The 25,878-nt window shown below is 42.1% G+C and overlaps 1 protein-coding gene across 1 annotated transcript in view; it reads right to left on the bottom strand.

The window, feature by feature from the left end:
- Positions 1-2,258: 2,258 nt before the first annotated feature.
- The window catches only part of LOC147015490 (insulin receptor-like), a 300,293-nt gene continuing 276,673 nt past the window's right edge, over positions 2,259-25,878 (bottom strand). Inside the window, exon 21 of the mRNA XM_085850275.1 lies at positions 2,259-8,047. Coding sequence (XP_085706401.1) covers positions 7,426-8,047 — 622 coding nt within the window. The 3' untranslated portion in view covers positions 2,259-7,425. The remainder of the gene's footprint in view (positions 8,048-25,878) is intronic.

The following is a 25,878-nucleotide window of genomic DNA, read 5'->3' as shown; positions in this document are numbered from 1 at the left end:
CCTTGTCTCTCCTTCCATCACATCTTCATCCTTCCCACCCTCTTCAACTTCACCAACCTCACTCTTGCCTGCTTCATAAAAACCTCAAGTGCATTCCTCTCTCCTTCAAACATCTTCTGTTCAAGCTCTTCAAATCCGTTCTCAGCTCCTGGATCTCCCTCTGCCTCCAGCTCAACCAGTTGAAGGGTAATATACAGTATATACACAGTGCCTACATAAAATCTACACCCCCTTTCAAAAGTTTCACATTTTGTTGCCTTATAGCCTGGAAGTAAATTGCATTAAATCAGACTTTTTCCACTTTTAATTACATATCATAATGCACAACTAAGGAAATGAACAATTTGATGTATCCATGACAACCTTTGGAGAGGGGGGGGTGCATTGTGCAAGTATCGTGCTCTGCACGACGTCTTTTTCTTGTTTGGCTATTTGTCAATCACCTACAGGTTATGATTTTAAACCGATCTTCATGAAACTTCACCACATGGCCGAGTTTGTCATAAGCAAGAAGCTGATTGTTTTTGAGGTCAAAAGGTCAATAGAGGCCAAAGGTCTACAAATTTGTTAAATTTCTAAAATCCTCAATTTTCATCCGATTGAAGAGATATTTGAAAAGGATTTTCATATCAGCTTACTGAATTCAACCACTAATTCTTTTTAAGGTCAACATTGGCCAAGAGGTCAATATAGGCCAAAGGTCAAAAACTTAGGTGAGATTTCTAAAATCCTCAATTTTCTTCCTATCCGATTTACTTGAAATTTGTAGCGGATTTCCATTTCACGTCACTGAATTAAACCAGCCAATTATTTTTGAGGTCAACATAGGCCAAAGCTCATCCATATGTCATGATCTTCTCAGTCACCAGATCTGAACCCAATCAAGCATTGGTGGGATATTCTGGAATGATGCCTGAGACAGCATTTTCCACCTCCATTTAATAGGTTTGAGTTGATTGACTTTATTGTGGAAGAATGGTGCCGCATCCCTCCTGTAGAATTCCAGATGCTGGTGGACTCTATGCCACGGCACATACAGGCCACATGGGGTGGCCCAACGTTCTATTAAGTGGCTTTAAATTGTTCTTTTCATTTTTTTGTTCACTACCTGCATATTATATTATCATGAAGGAAATATGAAGTTGGTGCATGATTAAAGAGCATAAATCATTAATATCCATGCACATTGTCCCTCAACTAGAGTTTGCAATTAAAAAAACAATGAGGAAAACAAATGAACATGAATGTCAGTCTCAACTGCTGTTACACCTTCAATACTCCCTTTGTACATTGTTTGGGGACACATTTGGTGTTTTAAATTAAAAAAAAATTTGATGATAAATCCAAGTTATAATGAATGATGAAGTTTAAGGTTTGCTCATTGAACGAATACTTCCTCTGCAGAAGCTAAAGGCCTGTAAGTGAAAACAATATTTTTCTTTCCCTATAATGAAGTGTGCAAACAATTGGGACACCCACATTAACATTCCCTTCAAACGAAAATTCGATCCTTGATTCAAGTCTATAAACATATTGTTAATTGTTAGTAGAAGAATCACAGATTTCTAAAGGGGCATCAAAATGCAAGTGCAGACAGAATAGTGTAGTCTCTGGCATGTGAACCATTTCCTCTGCACCCGAGAATGCCTTACAACTGACAAAGCTTTTGTATATAGTACAATGGTTGCTCTTCCTTGTGTCTTGTCATCCCCACGTTCCACCTTTCATCGCTGGATAGTGTGGATAACAAAACTTACAAATGAGTTGCATCATCCATGAAGAAGGCAAAACAAAGGACCTGATGCTCTTTCCTTAATACAGTGTGGCTGCCTCATGTCAAACAAGAGTTATTAGTCAAACTCAGCATCGTGGTTTTGTGACACAATTGGGCAGTGGTTACGTTGTATAATGTCACGGCCAAATTACAATGCCATGCACACAATGCCATCGTCTGAATAGCAGAAGACACAAACTTGGAATTCAGCCATTACAAAGCATAAAAAAAGTCTACATCTCCAAGTCAGTGTCAGATGTTTGACATTCAAGTCGGTGTATCATCTCCAGTCTTTAGCTTGTTTTGACATAGTGCTATGATCCAAGGGGCACACAATGAAGCACAGATCAGTATTATGGAACAATCTTTGAAACATATCCCACATTAGGTGGCCAAAATGTATCGCTATAAACTACATTACAAAATATACAACTTGAAATTTTATTGTTCGTTTTGCAAATTTATCACATAGAATTGCACCTGAGACAATCCAACAGAGACTTTATTTTTGTGTTTTTTTTTCTTTTCTTAAAACAATGCATACAGTACAAACATATTTACCAAGCAGGCAATCAGACAGGCAGAATACACCACCTCATTTAATAACTTCATCTTGTTTTAAATACTTTGAACAAAATTGTTTATTTTCTTCAAAAAGAGAATGGTTTGTACAGAGAAAAGAACCAGAATGAGTCCTGGTGAGGCATGCTTCAACGAAGATGCAAATAAACAGCTGTAACATTTCAGACATGATGAGCACCCAAGGCATTTTTTTCAGAAATATTCAGTTTGCTCAAAAACATGAACAGACAAAATATACAGATGATTGCATTTGGAAAATGAAATGTACGATAGGTTTGCAAATCCGTGTTAACCTGAGTTATCAGCATTAAGAAAAGGTGTAAGAAGTCAGCTCGTAAAACATTATATAGATTCCTCGTTATCACCAAGGTCGTGTTAAATTACCCAGACACCTCATCACTACAGATATATTCTACAAAACCGATGTAAACTAGCTAAAGTATAAAAAAATAAAACAACATTTAACAACAAATGAACGTCAGCAGCAATAACTTGTTGTTCACCACCTTCTCAAAAGAACAAGCGGGGAAGTTATAACCTCACTTGTGAATGAACAACAACAACAAAAAATTAAAAAAAAAACAATCGGAATACTCTAATATAAAGTAGAAAAGTTTATATCTAAGGAAAACACCTATTGACGTTAAACTGAAACTTTCACTACAAAACAAAATCTTACACAACACCTGTACCAAAATGACTTCATTGACTTTACTTACCCTGCTCTCGTATTTTCAACGAAACATTCCATTCAGATAACATAGAAGATTAAGAAAATGACGAATGATGTGAACCTCACCATTGCTGAGGTCTGTGTGGAATAGTGATTCTATTGTGGTGCGATCTAGACATAGGATATGAGAAACATAAGCAGTGCAGACATTGCTTGTGAAGGCAATGCTAAAATGAATCCCCGATTATTTATCATGAGAGATGACAGAAATCTTATGAAAATCTCATCACATCTCTTGACAATTCCTTTTTTGTAAAGATAAAAACATGCCATACAACCTTCTTTCTCCTTCGGGAGTTTCTATACATTTGAACCTCGATTGGTCGGAAGATGGATAGACACGTGAGGATGGGGAAGCGTTCATCTAGCATGATGTTTTAAAGTACATCTTAATGTTAGTAGTTTACTTTGCCTGCTGTATAAATAACTATGGCAAATTATTTTCACTTTGATTTGTTATTAAATGTTTTTTGTTGCAATAAATCAGTGGGTTCTATTTGATGCAACATTGGGCGACATTATACTTTTATTTGAAGTGTTCAAGCATGTAAGCTACAAAACTTTCAACATGCCGATTGGTTCTGAAACAATCCATTATTTACATAATGAAGTGGTGGCCACGAAGAATGAAAACTTGTTACCACAAAATCCAGAAAGCAAATTATTTTATCTGCTCTGCTCAATGCTCTTAGCGAAAGTGTCAAAAGGAATTTGTAGCTTAACTCAGACTGCTCTTGCTTTGTGTGCCATCTTACTAAGTTTGGCAGACTCATCATAGTACATACAGGTTACATGTACAATGCAACCTGAACATCTTACGACAGTGCAGGTAAGTTATTCAACAAAGACCAACGACACCCTGGCTCCCTTTGAATGTGACCTCTAATTTCACAAGCATTGGAGATGGCTGAGAAAGAGTTAATGATCTGATTCCATATGTTCGTAAAACAAATTTTAAAAACCCCAAAACATATGTAATAAACAATTATGAAAATCTGTTAGTCAACAGTGGAATCTGTTTATCAACTTAATGCCATTAAACCTGTGATTTATTTTTCAGAACTGTCATATTTATGTTGATGTGCAAGGTTGTCTGCATGTATGAGCCACCCCTCACAAAAGATGGAGCTACAATGGATAATTCATGATAATTCTTGCTTCAAAAACTCAGGCTTCAACTTATTCCTTTCACTGCCAACTTTGCTTTTGTTACAGCCTACTCTCAAGCATGAGACAAAACTGATCATCTCCTCTGCAATTAGGCCTCAAAGTATCAGAGCTCAGGTCCTCAAACCACACTTAGTTGATGCAATTGATTTTTCTTTGTGGAACACCTATTCATATGGAAGGCTGCAACCATCACACTAATATAGGATGCAAAGAGAGATGTTCTGTTCTACAAACCTGTGAGCATCCTTTTTCCTTTACAAGCAAGGTAATTCAGCATTAACCCCTTAAAAGCGATTAAAACACATTAAAAGCAAAGGACCTAAAACCTTCATCATTTTACCACTTCCTGGTCACCAACATTCAGTTCGGCTTTTATTTTAGTCCCCCCAATAGTGAATCTTCCTCTTACAATGATTCAGGAATGAACAGAGAATGTGACATTCAAACAGCAGTCATAGCACTTTCACCAAACCGATCCAGTGCCTTGACAAAGTGTGGAACCTAGTTCTGCTCACAAATGTCTCCACAGATGGAATCTCAATACCTGGCATTAGGTGGATGCAGTTAATCCATTGACCAATTTCTTCAATGTAAGCAAGCAATGCACTGCAGCTGATTGCACACCCTCTTCTGTCTACCCAGGGAAAGGTCATGTTACTCAAGGCATTGTCCGATGACCAATTATTTTCTTGATTCATACAATCTTTCTACCACCTTAAGCAAACCCAAAGTCTCAGGCCTCCTCCTCCATCAATGGACTGCCTTAAAGAGATCCTATCACAATTCAAACTTTCCATACACGACCAAAAAAAATCACATTTGGGTCCAATCGGTGTATTTCCTTTATCAGTCCTCAGCTACACTCAGACATTTGTCGACCACCTTCTATATTGCCTAACATTTTCTACTCTTCTTAACCTAATTTGTCTGTGTGTCCCATTTCTTCCTGCTTTCGATCCCTCGACTCATTATTTATAAATGGTCTACCCTTTGGTCTATAAAGAAACATTAATTGCCACTTAGTTGTCTCAATAAGGTTATGTTATGAATCCAAAAAAAAAATTCCTACTTTTATCATTATAAGAGACAGCAGGATAGCATTACATTGCTTGTATTCTTACCACTGAGCTGTCAGTTTACATGCTTGAATTACCTAGAGATTAGGATTTAAAACAACTTACAAATTTTCATTTTAATCACATGTTCAGGGGTCCATCGACTACTTTTTGTGATAGTAAGCCGTCTGTTACACATTCTTGCACTTCTTGCAAATGTTCAAAATCCCACAACATATAAAAGAGGACATTTGTGCTGTTACTCTGGCTCATTTCCTGGTATGAGTAAAGACTTCAGTTGGCCCCCCGAGATCTTTTAAGATCTCCAAGATCTGTAAACACCTGGAATATTCAAGGTCAACAAATCAATGATGCTCAACACTGAACCTTCAACAAAAACAAAAAATTGCATTCTGTGTTCAGTGGACCCATAGACACAACCGACCAGGACACGACCGACCAACTAAAAAAAAATAGTGCTCATGTCAGATGTTTATACCTTCAACAGGAAATGTAAAGACCATGTGCTCCGTCCCCAAGTAGCCCCCTGAGAAATGGTGGGAGTGGAAGTGACTGAAATGTTATTTGTTTTGGTTGAGTGTCCTGGTTGATTGTGTCTATTGATACACCACATAATGTAAATGCAATGCATCTCCCAACCACATGTGTTTATTTTCTGGTTTGAAATATAGTACTATCATTTACATTGTTATTATTTTACCTCCACCACTGAAGGTGGAAGGAGGTTTTGTTTTCACCCTATCTGTTTGTTTGCTTGTGTGCAGGATATCTCAAATCGTTGTGGACAGATTTGGATGAAATTTCGTGAGCAGGTTGGGTGTGGAACTGATTCAATTTTGGTGAAGATCCGGATATGGATTTGGCTACTTGAATATTCAAGTGATTATTCACCATTGAGAGATAAGGCCAACAATGAAATATAGCACGATATCTCAAAAAGTGATTGATGGATTCCACAAAAAGTTGGTGGTCAGGTTGGGTGTGTGAAAAGGAGGAATTGATTCTATTTTGGTGAAGATCTGAATCCATATCCAGATATGAGAATTTTTTAATCTTCAAAGTGATTCTTCACCATTGAGAGATAGGGCCAAACACGATATACAACATGATATAAAAATGTATTGGGCCTGATATGTTCTTCTGGATCAGTCATTGTGTGGTGGAGGTATGTGCTCTACCGAGTGCCCTTCTAGTTGTTGTTATTATTATCATTATTATTATTAATATTATTATGAGTTGGTTTTTGATGGGAGTTGTGGTGAACTGATTTTCATCGACATATTTGCTAAGCCTGCATTTCTCCTAAAAGTGATATCAACAAGCTACCCCCCCCCCCCACGACAAACAAATTCAGCAGATATTAATGCTGTAAAAAAATTGTTTTCTGTCATCGGTTGATTAATGTGCTTTGGGATTTTTTTGTAAAAGTCAAAGGAAACTGTTCTAAAACATTGATGAGAAAAAGCTTTCTTATTATATATTGATACCTAAAGCATGAAGAAAGATCAAATGTGATGCATTAATAAGTGCAGACATCATAAATATGTTCGGAAAGTGGGATTTTTCAGCGAGAAATTTGCTTGAGTTGATGTGCCTTTGCAGGGTTATGTGCAAGGCCTTTTTGGCCTCTATTTTAAATGTGCAAAGGAAACCTTTTCTATCATAACAGCTTTACTGTGACCATAGATGTGTTCACGCAGATGACAGTCTTATACTATTACATTAGCTAGAAAAGACCTGACATAATTCTTTACCCTTAAAGACATTTAGCTTAATCCTCATCACCCGAATAAACTGCATTCATAACACTACTGTATTAATCCTGCATGATCATGGCATGGTATATCTTACAAACTTCAAGGTATTTTGGTCTTGACTTGATCTTATGTATTACACCAAATACACATTCATCGTATTGGTGTTCGTTTCCTTAAAACAAGAGAAACGGATGAGGCAAGAAGGCCTGCCTTGTTGCATATGTGTGCCTGTAACCGAAAAACGTGGTCCACCTATTAGAAAGGTTCCTTGGATTTGGTTGCTGATGAGATATTTTGAGCAGAGGTTACGACTCTAAGTACACAGCCATGGGACTAGCATGACATTGACTGTGGCAGTGGTACAGTCCGACCATCCTTACGGCCACCATTCATAAGAGCATAAGACAACACCTTGTTGCCTAGGGCTTTGGACTCCGATGCAGAAGGCAGTGAAGGAGCTGAGGAAGCCCCTACTGAAGCAGCAGCCACCAACGAAACATCGATGCGAGCATATGGCTCGACAGTACGCCTACGTGCTGCCATTGTACTCAACTCCAAGCTGTCTGGTACCAGCGGACTTGAAAGTCTGGGCAATGCTGAAGCTCCTTCAGAATGGCAACCCAGTGAGTTAGGGCTATTTGAGGATAGTTCTGCTGTATCATGTGTTCTAAATGGCAGATCAATGTGAGGTGGGGATGCTGAAGATGCAAAATTGTAATATTTGCTGGCCTGGTTCATACCAGGTGATGTTTTGAGTGGTGGTGAGTCCAATGGATAACTCTTTAGGTCTTCGAGGTCAAAAGGTTCACGATTTCCTGCACGATTTTCATCACTGTGGTAGAACGAAACCTCTTGGAAAGTCGGGTGAAGATCGTCCACAAGGCTGTCTAATATCTCAAGGAAGGTCGGTCTGAGCCTGGGGTTGTACTGCCAGCAGAGGTGAATGAACTGTTCCCTGCAAGTCACATACACATACACAAGACATGACTTCTACATCAAGCATCAATTGGCTCAAAGCAAACTACTCCTTGTGAATCCAACTACAGGATGTGCATGTTTACTAATCAGGAAAATGATAAGGGCATTTGTTTCAACAGTTCTTCAAATGAAGGATGTTTAATTCAGGTTTTTGACAAGAGACAGCAACATAAGAGGAAGTATGTATTTGGATTAACTTTTAGCTCTGACTAATATTATTTACACCACAAACAAGTAATTCAACCACCCATGGTTTTACAAATTGCTTTTAGATTTCATTGTTGAAAATGTTTTTTATTTGGTATCCAGCTCGAGAAAGAGCTGGAACACTGAACGGATCAGGATGCAACAGAACAAAAGGAACAGTACAAAGAGGGGAGAAACATGAACATCAAGGCTGAATGACAAAATATAGGGAAACTTGGATAAATAATGGGTGTGGGGAGTGACGAGGAGTAGTGGAGGATGCATAGTGGGGACAAGATGGATACAGAAGCAATCTCTCAGGAAGGAAAAGCTGGAAATATGGAAGGAGGTGCACTTCTGGGTAGGATAACGGGGATAGAAAAGTTGGTGGTTTCGGATGGGGAATGATAAGAGATTGGAAATATGGAAGGAGGTGCACTTCTGGGTAGGATAATGGGGACAGAAAAGTTGGTGGTTTCAGATGGGGGATGATCGAAGATTGTGGTGAACAGCTGTCTTGAAGATTTCGAGAGAAGAAGATTGAAGAGAATGTTGAAGTAGGCTCCACAGTTGGGGAATAGCTATCACGTGTAGCTTGTGGCTGATGGTTGCATCATTTTCTGGGGGCACGGCTGTGCCGCTGATGCAGTGCCCTCTATTACCAGTACACGAGTGCTCATTTCACCGACCTCGGAAGATGACAGGCTGAGTCAACTCACCTGCTATTATCTAATGGCAAGACAGGGGCTGAAACCCAAGACCCAAGTATCTTAAGCCAGCCACCTTAACCATTAAGCCAACACCAGGCTTAGATGGGGAATAAAGAGGAACAAATGAGTGGAGGTGAGTAGTGATTCTGTATTTTGCGAGTTTCACCAAAATGGAGTTGATGGAGGACCACATGAAACCTGCAGAATCCTGAAGGGCAGAGTCAGAATCGAGGCTTGACAGAAACTTCACCTTCTGAGATGCAAAAAACACCGTCCAGGAGCAGTTGAGTATGACTGGGATGGGTGGCTGCAGAGAGTGAGGGGTTTGGCACACAAGATTTGGAAGCAAACACATAAATGAGGCATTCGGCGTTCTCACGGGTGGAGTCAGTTATGGTGCCATATTAAGTGAGGGAAGTGATGGAGGGGGAGCACACTCCAAAGAGACTTAACAATTAAGCACCAGGTTTTAGAGGAGGGAGATAAGTTTGAAAGTTAAATCTTAAGGTTGGACTGATGTCGTTTTCTGGTTTTCCTGAGAGTGGACAAACACTTGTTGTGGGCTTTGTGGAGTGATTTCATGTTTCTTTCAGTCGGATTTGCTTTCCACGAAGAGAAAGCAAGTTGCTTCAGAGCAACTGCCTTTCACCACAAGATTCCGAGTACCATGGATGTGAAGATGCAGGTAATGATGAGGGGTTAAGGGAGAATGCAAAGGCTGGATAAAGTGGCTCCATCAGCAAAATTATGTTTGACCAGCATGTGATTTTGCCAAGGTCTGAGGACAGAGAAGAGGCTGCTGCCTGTCTGAAAGAAGGATGAGAGATGTCATGTCAGAGGGTGGAGTCATTAGCAAAGAGATAAAGATGATTCTCCAGAGAGTCAGTGAGATCATTGATAAAGATTAGGAATAATATGGAGCCTAGAACACTGCCTTGGGGTACTCCAGCCTTGGCAGGGAGAGGAGATAAAAGGGTTCTGTTGAGAGCCACACGTTATCTATGAGAGTAGAGGAAGTCAGTAATCAAAGAGTGGAGTTGTCCTTTGATTCCATAGGCAGACAGTTTGGAGAGCAAGGCAGGATAACAGACTGTATAAAAAGCTTGAGATATGTCCAGAGAGACAACCCTGATCTCATGTCTGATATTGAAGAACTCCATCATTATTTGGAGCGTCAAATCAGTATGTCCAAGATAGAGTGACCAGGTCTGAAACTGAATTGATGATCTGAGATGAGGCTGTTGGGGAAAAGGAATGATTTTATGTTAAACTGTGATGATGGATTCAATGACCTTGCTGATAATTCGAAGTTAGCTAATTGGGCGGTAGTTTAGGGGATTCGTTTTTGCACCTATTTATGTAATATTGTGATGTTAGCTGATTTATAAACAGATAGAAGATGACCTATAGTGAATAACAGGATGAAAATGGCAGAGAGAGGAAGCATACAAGCAGCAGAGCAGGTTTTTAGGACATGTGAACTGATGCCCTCCGGTCCAGTTGCAGAGTCAGAGTCGAGGGTTGCCAGAAACTTCCCCCCTTTTCAGGTGCAAAAGACAGAATCCAGGAGGTTCGGGGATCACGCATGTGTATTTTCGCCCTGGGTGGCGAGCTCTCCTGCATGTTCTTTTAAAGCTAAGTTCTCCGGCTCATTTATGTTTGGTTTTGCTGTTTCATTTTTGTTTCTGTTTCATTATTCGTTTTTTAAAATCAACTTTTCTGTCCCAAATCGTGTTGTATTGTGTTGAATCATTTGGTTTGTGTCTTGATCTCAGTCCTACCTGTGATAGTCGGGTGTGCATGCCCTCCGTCTTCTGCCTAGTTTTCGCTTCCTTGTTCCAGTTGTTGCTTCTGGACTGTCAGCTCAGTCCTTTTTCCCCTTTGCCCTCAAAAGAAAATTGAAGTAGGGTGTATCTCCTTCACCCGAAAAAAAAATACCCCCAACCACCACCACCACCACCACCACCACCACCACCACCACCACCATCAACAACTGTAAGGACGTCACTTCCTGTCATGTGCATGAAGCTGTATGAGCTCGATCAGAACAAGACAAGTGTTTTTTGTGTTGTTTTGAGTATTTTATCATGAGGGACTCATGTCAGTCAGTGGCTGTGGGACTACACTTATAAAGCTGTATTTGTGTTCATAACAGTTTTACTGGGTATTTGTGTTGGTTTATTGAAAGAAGCAGGGGGAGGCCTTGTGTTAAGTTTTGCGTTTAAGTCAGCTGGGGCCTTGGGACCATGGGGGTGAAAAAGGGTACAACTTGAGACTGAAGGAGAAAGGAAGAGGAGTTCATAAAATGCGATAGATGCTCAATGTGGGCCATACCAACAATAGGGGAAGCAGAGGGTTCTTACTGTTGTGGGAAGTGTGAGGAAATGGCCCACTTGAGGAAGGTTATTACTTGGTTGAATGAATGGATAGATAATTTGCAGCAAGTAGCAGAATGTGAGAAATTTGTAGATAATAGTTGGTTATGGTTGTGGAGTGAGGTTGCTGAGAATATTGGAAGTGCTGAGAGTGCAGCAGGAGCGGGCATTGATGATGCTGCAGCGGGAGCAGGCAGTGGTGACGCAGCAGCGTGAGCAGGCAGTGGTGATGCTGCAGCGGGAGCAGGCAGTGGTGATGCTGCAGCGGAAGCAGGCAGTGGTGATGCTGCAGCGGGAGTAGGCAGTGGTGATGCTGTAGCAGGAGCAGGCAGTGGTGACACAGTAGTGGGAGCAGACAGTGGTGACACAGTAGCGGGAGCAGGCAGTGGTGACGCAGCAGCGGGAGCAGGCAGCGGTGATGCAGCAGCAGGCGCAGGCAGCGGTGATGCAGCAGCAGGAGCAGGCAGCAGTGATGCAGCAGCGGGAGCAGGCAGTGGTGATGGTGCAGCGGGAGCAGGCAGCGGTGATGGTGCAGCGAGTGCAGGCAGCGGAGACTGTGCAGTGGGTGCAGGCAGCGGTGACGGTGCAGCAGGAGCAGGCCGTGGTGACGGTGTAGCGGGAGCAGGCAGCGGTGATGGTGCAGCGAGTGCAGGCAGTGTTGCAGCGGGTGCAGGCAGTGATGCCGTAGTGTGTGCAGGTAGTGGTGGTGCAGTGGGTGCAGGCAGTGGTGTGTGCAGCAAAATAAATTGGGAGAAATGAGGTATGGGAGACAGTTTTTGTGGATGATGAGAATGAAATATGTAAATTCTTCATTCTGCAGGAAGGATCGTACACATAGAATTCTGTGTAGTTTTGAAGGAGCAGGAGTGAGGGACATTGAAGAAGGGTAAACGATATTGTATCGGGTCATGGTAGTAAGAAGTTGGTTGTGGTACACCTAGGTGCGAATGATACAGGGAAAGTTTACTCAGAAGTTTTGAAAAATAGATACAGGGTATTGGGGAAGTGGCTGAAAGCAAAGGGTTGTGAGGTCATGTTTTCTGGGATTCTCCCAAGATTAGGAAACAATATAGAAATTATGAGCAGAGCAATAGATGTCAACCAATGGCTGGAAGAATGGTGTCGGGAGGAAGGTTTTACATTTAAGAAACAGTGGGAATAATTTAGGGGACAAATGGAGTGTTTCCGGAATGAGGCCCGTATGTTAAATAGAAAGGCAGCAAGGTTTGCAGTGGGAATTGAGGAAGGAATTGAGGCTTTTTTAGGTCAGTGCAGGGTGGGGAAGTTATTAAAGTAATTGTGATTGATGATGTAAATGTGATTAGTAAGGCTAGGCAAGAAAATAGAATTTCAGAAAGGGAAAAGTTAAATATATTCTATACCAATGCCAGAAGTTTAAATAATAAGATGGAAGAGGTTGAATCCAAAGTAGATCGCGAGGAGTATGATATAGTTGCAGTGAGTGAGACATGGTTTAAGGAGGAGAGTAACTGGAGGACAGGATTAGAAGGCTACAAGGTGTATCGGTGTGATAGGAGGAGGAGTAGCAATCTGGGTAAAGGACAGCATTGCATTAAGAGAAAGGGGTGACATAAAGGAAGGAATAAATGTTGACGATTCTGTATGGGTAGAGATCAGAGATTGTAAAAACAGTAAGATACTGGTAGGATGCTTTTATAAAGCTCTGGTTGTCAAGGAAGAGGAGGAAGGAATACATGAAGAATTCAGAAGAGCATGTGGTGAGGGAAGAGTATTGATTATGGGGGATTTTAATTTGCCAAGGATAGATTGGGTCCAGGAACAGGGAAAGGGCAGAGCAGATGAGGATTTCCTCGTTTTATTCCAGGATTACTTACTAACCCAGTTAGTAGATAAGCCCATGAGGGGGGAGTGCAGTGTTAGACCTCCTTTTAAATAACGATCCCAATATGGTGGAGGAGGTGGAGGTTGGGGAGCATTAAGGAGCAAGTGACCATAACATTGTGTGTGCAAAGATTCTGTTGAGGGTTAGAGTTCAGGATAGTAGAGTAAGGCTATTAGATTTTAGGAAGGCAAACCTTGAGGGTATGAGGAGAGAGTTGGGTGATGTATATTGGGAGACTCTAACAATCGGACAATTGCATCAGAAAAATGGGAAACATCCAAGGACCAAATGTGAAGAGTGCAGAGTAAGTACATTCCAATGAGGTGTAAAACTCGAAGAAGAAAGAGACCAGGGTGGTTGAGCAGTGAGATAAGGAATACTATGAAGGAGAAGAAGGCATTTATTAGGTTTAAAATAACAGGACTGGAGTTAGATTTATATCACTGTCGGAGTAAACAGAGGCAAGTGAAGAAAATAACTCAGCAAGCCAAAAGAGAGCATGAGAAGGACATGGCGAGGAATATTAAACATAATAGCATGGATTTCTTTAAGTATATCAGGGGAAAGGAACAGGTTAGGACCAGTGTGGGCCCATTGAGGAATATCACCGGGAGAGTGGTTCGTGATGAAAGTGAGATGGCAGGCTTATTAAACAGGTATTTTGCTTCAACTTTTAGACAAGAACAGTCAGGAGAATTGGCAATAGCTAAGAGTATCTATCGAGGAGGTGACGAAGGGCTTTTACAGAATGTCCAGGTTGGAATGGAGGAAGTAAAGGAACAGCTAGGTAATCTCAAAGTCGATAAGACTCCGAGGCCAGATAATGTGCACCTGAGAGTATTGATGGAGGTGGCTGAGCAGGTAAGTGAGATGTTAATGGGTATTTTCAATAGTTCACTGGAGTCAGGACAGGTACCGGAGGATTGGAGAGTAGCAAATCTAACACCATTATTTAAGAAAGGATCCAGAGAAGAATTGGAGAACGATTGACCTGTTAGTTTGACTTTAGTTGTGGGGAAGCTGTTGGAGACAAAAATTAGTGACCAGATGAGAAAACATTTCAAAAAATATAAAATAATTAAGGGTAGTCAGCATGGGTTCACCAAAGGTAGTTCCTGTCTAAAAAATATTTTAGAGTTACATGAAACAACTTCTGATTGAGTGGATGAGGGAATGGCAGTGGGCATAGTATATCTAGACTTTAAGAAAGCAGTTAATGAGGTACCACATCAGAGGATGTTAGCCAGGGTGAGGGCTTGTGGAGTGGCTGGCCAGGTAGCTGATTGGATTGCAAACTGGCTTAGTGATGGGAAGCAAAGGGTGGCTGTGATCGGGAGGATGTCTTGCTTTGAGGATGTAAGTAGTGGGGTACCTCAGGGATCAGGACTCGGACCATTACTATTCATTATTTACATCCATGATTTGGATAATTGGGTGAAGAGTAAGCTTTCCAAATTTGCAGATGACCCAAAGCTTGGAGGTACGGTGGATAGCAGAGGGGTGATCAGATTCAGGAAAGTATTGATACTTGCAGAGATTGAGCAAAAGACTGGCAGATGCAATGTAACCTGAGCGAGTGTAAGGTGTTAGGGATGGGAAAGAATCATGAAAATAGAGATTACAGGATGCAATGGGTTAATTTTGGAGCATGTGACACAGGAGAAGGATCTGGGGGTGGAAAAAGATATGGGAGGTAAGCAAGCAGCACAGTGCCAGGCAGCTATTGGTAAAGCAAATCGGGTTTTGTGTTGTATTTGGAGCAGGATCATTTATAAATCAAAAGAGGTGGTGTTAGCATTGTATAGAAATTTCCTGAGGCCACATCTAGAATATTGTGTGCAGTTTTGGTCAACACAAACCATTGATGGGTGATTGTGTGCATGTGTACGGAATATTGTTGGTGGGGGTCTTGTCAAGGGGTGTTGTGTGGTTGATGCTGGCTGTGTGTTTTTTACCCAAGCCTATACCCCATCCCCTGGAAAGAAGGAAAAAAACCACAAAAAAACCCACAAAAAAGGCAATTAAAAAAAAACATTTTTTTGCATTTTCTTATTTTGGTCTAGTGTTGATAAATTGGTGTGGTGTTGATGTGGCAAATGCAAGATGGGCTGAATGGCCTCCACCTGTGTCTAATTTCCTTGTATTTCCTTGCATTAGGTACGACTGGGAAAGATGGTTTCAGAGAGGGAGGGGTTAGGGACACACAATTCTGTAGCAAACACAGAATTGAAGCATTTGGCAAACTCACAAGCGGAGTCGGCTGTGATGCTGTTTGAAGTGATGGAAGGAGAGCATACACCAGAGACAGACTTGACAAGGTGCCAACATGTTTTATAAGAGGGAGACAAGTTTTAAAGCCATTCTTGCTATTGGATAGATGTTTTTTGGCTCTCCTGAGGGTAGACACACACATGTTGCGGGATTTGTGGAATGCTCTGAGGTTACCTTTGTTCGAATTTGCCATCCAGGAGGAGAATGCAAGTTGTTTTGAAAGCAACAGCCTCACCAAAGGATTCAGAGAACCAAGAGCAGGTGGATGGGTAAGATAATTGAAGATGAGATGGGATGAATCTGTGCCTAAGAGAGAGCATGTTTCCGTGGAAGAATTCCTAGGCTGAATTAATATCAGTGGTGGTGGATATAGGTGACCAGTCCTGAAGTGTACAAAAACAAACAAAAAAAAAAAACAGCGCAAATGTAGAGGCAGGTCACATTTTATGACCCGCGAATTGCGGAACCGCGGATATCGGGGTGCAAACGTATAGCACAACAAGGTACAATTCAACAAGGAACATGGATGAAAACACAAACAGCTACACAGGAATGAAAATATACCACAAAAACATGATGGATGTGGTTTGGAAAACCTATGAGGTGGAAGGATTTTGAATGAGGTGGAAGGAGTAGCTGCATATTCAACCTCCATGTGGAGCAACCCCAAACCGAAAGTCAAATTTAGACCAATTTAGTCTATTGCAAGACCACTATGGAATCATATATTATTGTTATTTAGGCACCACAGCGAGATCAAACGAAGTTGCAAATGTATTAGCTCTCAACCTCATATATGGGCCCATCACTTCGCCATCGTTGACAGGTCGTTGGTCTCTGGTCTCTGTCTTCTTCCACCTCATTTCTGGACTTGCACCCTCTGCCCTCTCCGTTCTTTGCACCGTCCTCCCCTCCCCCCAGGTATCTGCAGGATGCTTGTGGTCCATCAGCAACTCCTTCCTAGTTAAACTGCCTAAATCCAGAACCACTGCTCACCTCCACTCATTTAGTCCTCTTTTTTTTCCCCATCTGTGGAACCACCTTCTATACTCCGTTCATTCTCATTCTTCCTTCCAGGTCTTCAAGACAGCTGTTCGCCATCATCTCAAGTCACCCCCATCCAAAATCATGATATTTTCTCCACCCATTAAACCACTCTTACCCTCACCCCTCCCCAAAATTTTGCTTCTGTGTCCATCTTGTCCATTCCTGATAAGCATCCTTCATACCTAGATTGCAAGCTTCTTCCACTTGCACAGTCAATGCTTTGCTACCAATGAAACATTCTTAGGAATTAATTTTCTCAATGAGGAATGAATTAGTGATGCAGTATCCCTCATGGATTGAAAGAGCAGTGGAACATATAGCCGTTTTCATATGCAATATTGTGCATGCACGATTTCTTCGATAATGTCTCAAATGTTGGAAGAATGTTAGAAGAGTGCAATATACCCAAAAGCTTATTTAAGTGTGTTAGGCATGCTGTTTTCACCTGTCTAAGTGTTAAACATAATGAGATATTCAATGAATAAAGCATTTCTGTGGTAGGTTGTTTGGTTCACTTCTAACATTGCTGATTCTCAACTTCAACCTCAACTGTAAACCAGACTAATTTATTACAGTGCAAGACAAAAGTCTCCTTCAACTCATGTTGAGGAGTGTTTGGCATACTGATTTGCTTCAGTGCAAGTTGGCCAGTGAGTATCCATGGGACTTGGAAGAAGAAACAAGTCTTTAATCGGTAAACCAAACAGACAATCTTCATAAGAAGAGAGATCACAGATCAATTTACTCAATGGAGCTTCAACTCATCAAGTTATGTAATTCCGTCAATTAGTGTCCGACTTCTGGTGACATCAATGATCAGATTTCTCTCAACATCCCTGGCCTGCACTGCTGCCCGAAGCTCCAGTATTAATAGCTTGGTGGTAGCCTTTACCCTACCCATCCAACACACAGAAGGTCTGCCGTTTCCTCTTCTTCCCACAACCACACCCAGCAGGGTTGATTTCTCTGGACTTATATTTTCTGCATGCGTGATGTGTCCAAATGATGACAGTTTCTGTTTTAGCATCAGCACTTCCAATGTATGCACATGGTGGTCTAATTTCTTCAAGCACCGATTTGTTTGTTCTTCTTGTATTCCACGGAATTTTTCACATTAGTCTGGAACACCACGTTTCAAAACTGTCAATGTTCTTTCTTTCTTTCTTTTTCACTGTCTGTGAGTCACATCCATACATTGCAACTGGAAATACCAGATCATTCACCAGCCTCCTCTTGGTTTGTATTGATAATATCTTTGTCTTTCCAGATATTTTCTCTTCTCTCTAATGTTAACTTTCTATTAATTTATCCTCCACATTCTCCACTCACTTCAAACTTACAACTCAGAAAGATGAAACGTTCCATTATTGACACATGATCGTGTCACAATATGAACACGTCGATCTTCTTAGTTGATGAGATTGTAGTCTTGTTAAGGTTTAAATAAAGACCAGCTTTTTCACTTTCCTTCTTCACTGTTTGCAAGTTTCATGAAGTCCTCTTTACATTTTACCATTCGAGTAGTATCATCAGCAGAGCTTCGATTGTTGATACATCTTCCTCCAATCGTGGCTCCAGCCTCTATGTCATCCAAGTTTCATGTACTCACGATATAGATTGAACAAGTAAGGGGAGAGGATGCACCCCTGTCTGACCCCTTTTCCAATTCCAAACCATTCTGTCTCTCCATACGCTGTTATTACTGTATTTTCTTGTTTAGTGTACAGGCTTCTTATCAGACATACAGTATCAGGTGCTCTGGCATCCCCATTTATCTCAGCATAATCCACATCAATTGATGATCAACACAATCGAAAACTTTACGATAATCGATAAAACAGAGATATACCTTCCTTTGATATCAACTTGCTTTTTCCATGACATTTATTGCATATTGTTTAGATACGTTTCACGGTCAAATTTGGTCAGAGTTTTTGATTTTTTTTTTCCACCTTTCTCAATTTGACTCGTAGCTTTGCCACAAGGAGTTCATGATCTGTCCCACAGTCTGCACCGGGGAGAGTATTGGCATTTTGCACAGCACTTCACATTATATTCATTAGAAAGTAGTCAATATGATTTCCATGTTGCCCATCAGGTGAATTCCATGTGTACAGTCTGTGCTTGGGTTGTCTGAACCATGTGTTTGCAATTACGAAATCATTCTCCACAAAGAACTCAAGCATTCACTCTCCTGGGCCATTTTGGATACCAAGTCCATGATTCCTGCAATCCCTGGTGCTCGAGCTTCTCAGATTTTTACATCTCAGTCTCCCATAATAATTAAAACATCTCGTTTAGGCACCTGTTCTACCAGTTCCTGCAACTTTTCATAAAACTCTCCACATTTTCTTCATTTGCTGCAGAAGTTGGAGCATGCATCTGAATGATGGTGGTGTTCACCGGATGTCCCTTCAACCTCACTGATATCAACCTATCATTGACTGGGTTGTATCACAGTACTGACTGTCATCCTCTTCCTGCAAATAACTGCCACTCTATTTATTTTACATGTTTCCTGACCAGAAAAGAACAATTTGTTATCATAGACAATGCATTGCTACCAAAAAAAACTGCTTCAAACCAGTCCCTCAAAGTTCACTTATTCCAAAAATTTCAGTTGTTGTCCTTTCCATCTTTCCCTTTATTACATTTAACTTTCCCATGTTCCAAATTTGTGAACATTTGAGAAGCTCAGCGTTAGACTTTCAGTTCTGGTGACATCAGTGACAGGATTTCCTTGTGGGTTTGATACAGTCCAATCAAAACTGCCATTCATGCTCATCAAAACACTTTGCTCTTCCGCAGGAGCCATGTGGGTGTTTTCAAACCTCGGGGCTCATCATCCGTTTAGGCACCTGTTCACCTCCACTCCACGGCACAATAGCTTTCCCTCTTAGATTTCTGACCACGGTCGTTTTGTGCCACTCCTTTTCTCATGAGGTGCATCCATTCTCTCCTGGCCACCTGTTTCCTTTTTACCACACTTTGTTTGTTGACCTTTCACCCTTTGTTGCTCTGATATTCAATGAGCCAATGCAGCGATTTAAATGGAGGGAAAAACAGATGAGAGAGAGAGAGAGAGAGAGAGAGAGAGAGAGAGAGAGAGAGAGAGAGAGAGAGAGAGAGAGAGAGAGAGAGAGAGAGAGAGAGAGAGAGAGAGAGAGAGAGAGAGAGATATATATATATATATATATATATATATATATATATATATATATATATATATATATATATATATATATATATATATATATATATATATATATATATATATATATATATATATATATATATATATATACTGTGAGGCACAGTGAAATAATTATCAGGTTGGCAAATGAGAATCAAAAATGCTTTCAGGTTGGCACATGAGAATGATAAATTCAGAGGGAGCTTCAGTTACATCACGCAATAACTGACATATCTAATCTTCATCCATCCTATTCAAATATGTTCCATTCGTGGAATCAACAAAGTACTGGTTGACTTTTCTTTTTTGTAAGCAATGTCAAGGCTTGTGGAAGAGCTAGAATACAGACTGGATCAGGAAGCAACAGAACAAAAGGAACAGCAGAAAGAGAGGGGGGAAACACCAACAGCAGGATCGGGGGACAAAATAGATGGAGACAGACAAACAAGGGATGGGGGTAAGGATGATGGGTCGGGGAGACAAGATGCATACAGAGGTAAACCCTCAGTAAGAAGCTGGAAATTTGTGGGGGGGGGGAAGAAGATGGTTTAATGGTGGTAGAAAAAATCATGGTTTTGGATGGGCGTTGATCTGAGATGGTGGTGAACAACTGTCTTGAAAACCTGGAGGTAAGAATGAGATTGAAGAGAATGTGGAAGTTGGTTCCACAGGAGGGGAGAAAAAGAAACAAATGAGTGGAGGTGAGCAGTGATCCTGGATTTTGGGAGTTTCACCAGAAGAGAGTTGCTGGTGGACTGCATGCGCCCTTCAGAAACTTGGGGTGGACAAATCACGGAGAGGACATAGGGTGCGAGATCAGAAAGGAGGCAGAAGAAGACAGAGAGACCACTGACCTAGCTATTTGAGATCACCGACCTAGCCATTTGGGTGCTAACCAACAACCTAGTCACTCAATTTTGATCAGGTTAATCTCGTCTAATTGGCTCCCTTGGGCTTTCTCTTCTGAATTCCTGCTCATCATAAGTAATAGTTTATTCAACGAGACAGGGAAATTGGGTATCAAATGAAGGATTTTTTATTTTAATTTTTTGCATATAGAGTTGAGCCTCATGGAGGAGCTGGAACACAGAATGTAAAGAACAGTATTGTTGTGGTTGACCAAATTCGCAAACCACCATTCAGGTCCCTTAGGTGAGATATCTCGGTAAGTATATGTGTAGTTAGGCCCAAACCCGTTGTCTAGAGGGAATAAATGTCATTCATGCTGGCTGCGACTCTTCAGGATAGCCGTTTTTCTTTTACTATCTTTATTTTGGACCAGCCGCCATTATTACCACCACCAACCACGTCTCAACAGCCATCACAACAACAACCACCAACCACAACGCCGCTTCACCACAACCGCCACGACCTTTACCGTCACAACTCGCCACCATCGCATCACCGTCATCTCGCGCCACTCGTGGGCACCGATGCTGGACTCGTGTAGGGCGCGCACCGAGCAGCGTGTTCAAAAGCATCGCGGACTTTCCGCAGAAAAACGGATCAAAAACGACTCACGCCCACTTTTGTTCCGTCCAATCGGTGAGCGAGGGGCGATTTGGCCCCGCCTCCAGGGCGTTGGAGGGCGGTCGCTATATGCAAATTCATGGATCAAAAAGCATTCACGCCCACTTTTCCTCGGGCCAATGGGGAGCCAGCAGGAGAGGTGAAAGGTCGGAGGCAGAGGGTCAAAGATGAAGGAGCGAGGCCACGGGGGATATAAGGGGCCGCGTTCGTCAGTCGAGGCAGTTTAGTTCGCAGGAGGAAGAGTTGAGTTGGAAGCGGAGAAGCAGTTCGCAGTGGGGAGTGCAGTTGGGAGTTCGCGGAGTCGGAGTGAAGAGGACGGAGCTGTGGAGAGGCGGCGGCGGCGAAGGCGGACGAGGGGGTGCTCGCGTCGGATTCGAGGAACTGAGGAGAGAGAGAGGCCGGCGGAGCGACCGAGGTCGTGGTGGAGACGCTCGTCGCGGGACCCGCGATTTTGTGAAATCCTCCTTTCCCCGAGCATCAGCAACCCCCTCCTGTTTCCCCCCGCGCTGAGATAGTGCGACAAAAGGGGGCCCCCTTCCCACCCCCTACCAGACACTGTCCGCGAGGCCCGCGGAGTTGAGGCACCACCGCCGCTCCGCGTCTCATCATCAGACGGGTAGGCCCGACACGGTCTCGGCCCCAGGCCCGCCTACCCCCTCATCCTGGAGGGTGGTTCTCTTTTCTTTTGCTTTGGGAATATGTGTTGTCGGCGCCGTCTGTGAAGTAAAATTGTATAAGTGTTGCCGTGTGCTCGCGTAGTCGGTATTAGATCTGCATTGTTGCATTTGCTTTTTGTCTTCTTCTTTTCTATGTGCTTTTGGTGGAATTGTATATGTGTGCTTTCCGTTCATCGCGAAATAAATGTGCTTATTATTGAACTGTTTTCCCGCTTCGCTTCGTCATTTCTTTCATTGAATCCCCATCTTGCTTCACGTAAAGGGTTGGTCGTGGGCTAAGACGCCCGATAATTAATCGAACCGTCGAGGCCGACGAATAACACCGCTCGGTTATCCCGATAGTACGGAACGGGTCGCTTAAGTGGCCCGTGTCCGAAGTCGACCTGCGGCGAGGTGCGATCGCCCGGTCTACCCTCCGTGTGGGTACTTAGGTAGGTCGAATTTGGCGAGCAACCCTATCCCACGCGGGGGCCGATTGGCTCGATCGCGGTGAGACCGAAAGGTCCACCCGTGACTGGTTCCCGGCGTTAGTCCGAGAGGGTCACGACTGGATTGTCCGTCCGGTGGGCGAGGTGCCGCGATTCGAGTTACGTGGCCGTTCGCACGCCGGCGGGCGCGAATCCGCAACAGTATAAAGCAGGGGAGAGAGAGAGAGAGAGAGAGGGAGAGAGAGAGAGAGAGAGTGAAAGAGAGAGAGAGAGAGAGAGAGAGAGAGTGAAAGAGAGAGAGAGAGAGTGAAAGAGAGAGAGTGAAAGAGAGAGAGAGAGAGAGAGAGAGAGAGAGAGAGAGAGAGAGAGAGAGAGAGAGAGAGAGAGAGAGAGAGAGAGAGAGAGAGAGAGAGAGAGAGAGAGACACCAACAGTAGGATAGAGGGGCAAAATAGAGGGAAACTTGGAGGAATAAAGGACATTGGGAATAATAAGAGCAAAGGGAGGAGGACATCGGGGAGTGAACAGGTTGGTGAAGAGGGAGAGATAAAATAGGTTGATGAAGAACACCAAGGATAAAATAAACTGGATGAGGCACATGCCAGGTCAGATAAAATGGAGCATGCCGACGAGTTAAATTCGTGGGGGTGGGGGGGTTGACCACACTCGCAAGGACGCAAATTTGATAATACACCCCAAGGAGGTACAGTTGAGACATGGAAATGGGATAAAAACAATTAACAACAGAGGAATAAAACGATAACAGAAGGACAGGACAGAATCGATGTGGAAAACTCAGCTTTGATGAACCTCAAGGACCAATGTCCAATGTGCTCAGATTCAGATTTTTTTTTTTTAGTGTGTACATAGTCAAGGCTTTTGGAAGAGCGAGAACACAGAACAGACCACGACGTAAAATAAAACGAACAGCAGGAGGAGAAGGGGAAAATGGCAACAGCAGGACGGAGGGGGAAAACAGATGGAAACTGACAAACAAGGAATGCGGGTAATGATGAGGGGTAGGGGGAAACACAAGGGGTGGACAAGGTGGATACAGAAACAAAATTTGAGGGGTGAGGGTGGTTTACCCGGGTGTAGAATAGATCATTGTTTTGGATGAGGCATGATTTGGGATGATGGTGAACAGCTGTCTTGAAGAGAGTTGTGGAAGTTGGTTCCAGAGGTTGTAAGATAAAGGAACAAATGAGTGGAGGTGAGCAATGGTTTTGAATTTAGGTACTGTAGTTTCACTAGCAGGGGTTGTTAGTGGACCAGATGCATCCTGCAGATACCTGCTGGGGGGTGGGGGGGCGACAAAACACATAGAGGGTAGAGGGTGCAGGGCCAGAAAGGAGGTGGAAGAAGAGAGAGAGAAACCACCAACCTGTCGGTGATGGTGAAGTGATGGGCCCATAGACTCGGCTTCATCACGAGAGTCCAATGATCTTGAAGTGTTACACAATTTTGATGAAAAATGTAAATAATAATAGTATAATTTTAAATTCTCACATGCCAGCCAGATAATTATTTCACCATACCTCACAGCTTATCTCTCATACTAATCTGTTTTTCCTTCTACTGTATTTAAACAGATGCATTGGCTCATTGAATATAAGAGCAACAAAGGGTGAATGGTCAATGGACAAAGTGTGGTGAAGGGAAAATCTGGTGGTCAGAAGAGAATGGATGCAGATAATGAGAAGTTAAGTGGCATATAAAGTGGTGGTGGGGGAGTGAGTGGTTGGGGAAGGGGTCATCTGATGTAGGAAAACTTAGAGATAGAAATGGTAGAACTATGAGGTAGAAGAGGGCTGCTTGATTCTTCAAGGACTTGACTGAAGAGCAAGAGCGAACAGACCACACAGATGAGAGAAGAGGAGAAGAAAACAATGGAGATGACAGTGAAGCAAAGACTTGAGAATGGAAACAAGTTACGGGTTTTTGGTAGAACTTGTGCGAACTGGGAGAGGTTAGGCAAGAGGGGTTAGTGTGCAGGAATAAGACCAGAATATACACAGTAAAATATTTAAAGGTCAGTAAGCTGACTTAAACAACCAAGTATTCAAAATGTAAATAGACACCAGGGAGATGTGCAAAAAAGAAGTATGGAATACAAACCCAGAGGTTGTGGGTTCAAATCCAGCTGAAGGCTGCTGTATTACAGATTTAGATTGGAATATTCAGGAGTTGAGCCCATCTCAAAATAATTGTCATCTCATGAATGGATTGTTGGAAAGAAACCAACGGGGTCATTGGTCTTCACATCTTCAGAGTGGGATAATCTGCCTATACCACCTGGTTTGGTCGACATTTGATGCTCATCTACTCGTTGTGTTTGACTCTAATACCCTTCCCTTATTAAAGGTCATCATTATGATTATGGGCCTTACCATTCTCCTATACTTACCCTTTTTAAAAAGTGCTCTGGAACAGGAAAGGCGTAAGGTTTTTGGCATAGGAAATGTCAATGGATCAATGTGGGAACATATCTGCAATTGAAAATAGAGGTTTGATAGAACAGCTTCTTGCTCTTAAAATTGATTAAGAACGAATTTAGTTGGTACCAAACAGCGCAGCATTCTTAGTGATCCAAGCTCACACAGCAGACAAAATATGTCTAGCTTTATGTATTTTCACCAAAACATGCCAAGTGATTATCCACCATTCTCAAACGGGCCTTGGCTTTTTCACTATAGATCTGAAAAACAATTCTAGGTCCAATCTGGTCACAGTGAGAAGTTTATCTTCCATAGAGTTTAAGCAATGATCTCAATGATTGATTTGGCAACAATTCCACGAATATAACGATAGGAACACATACCTGCATTCTATAAAACTCTGATATTGTAAATTATACTGCTTATGCCACCAAAAATCTGCATGAGCATGTAAAACAAATTTTCCTTGGTATCCCAGAGGAGCTTAAAATCCAAATTATATCCAGCGAATCCCTCAGAGGATTGCTTCAGAATTGGTAAATCAATTGACATTGCATCAACTTATCCATTTTGGTTTGTTGGTGGTTACATATCATGAGATAAATGCTAAATTCTCACAATGCACCAGGAAGGAGACCAACTCTCATGTCAATGCTTGAACACACCTTCCTCACTCCCAGATCACTATGAATTCAGTGTGTAGGATTGAAGCATGAAATTACACATCTTGTCACTCCATTGGATAAGATAAATAAAATAAATGCCTTAAATCAATAAATCATAAAACTAAATGAGGTAAGAAGTATTGGTGGGGAGGGATTAGTGTGCTAATGAAAGACCTGATCCAATATGTCAATCTGGAAGTAAGACTATTCCATTCCAATGAACAGAAGAGTATTTGGGAGCAGTGCATGCTGTTTGATGAAGTGTGTGTGTGTGTGTGTGTGTGTGTGTGTGTGTGTGTGTGTGTGTGTGTGTGTGTGTGTGTGTGTATTGGGGTGGTTAGCTGATTAGTTTTGGCTCACAAGGTGAAAGTGCTTAAAAGACAAAATTAAAAAGTAAACACCTAATATGAACCACATGAAAAAAA

The sequence above is a fragment of the Eptatretus burgeri genome, chromosome 12 (assembly GCF_056783735.1).
Source record: "Eptatretus burgeri isolate ZD-2024b chromosome 12, Ebu_testis_v1, whole genome shotgun sequence".
NCBI lineage: Eukaryota > Metazoa > Chordata > Myxini > Myxiniformes > Myxinidae > Eptatretus > Eptatretus burgeri.
Note: the sequence above shows the minus strand (reverse complement) of the source record. Positions and strands in the feature narration are given on the sequence as shown.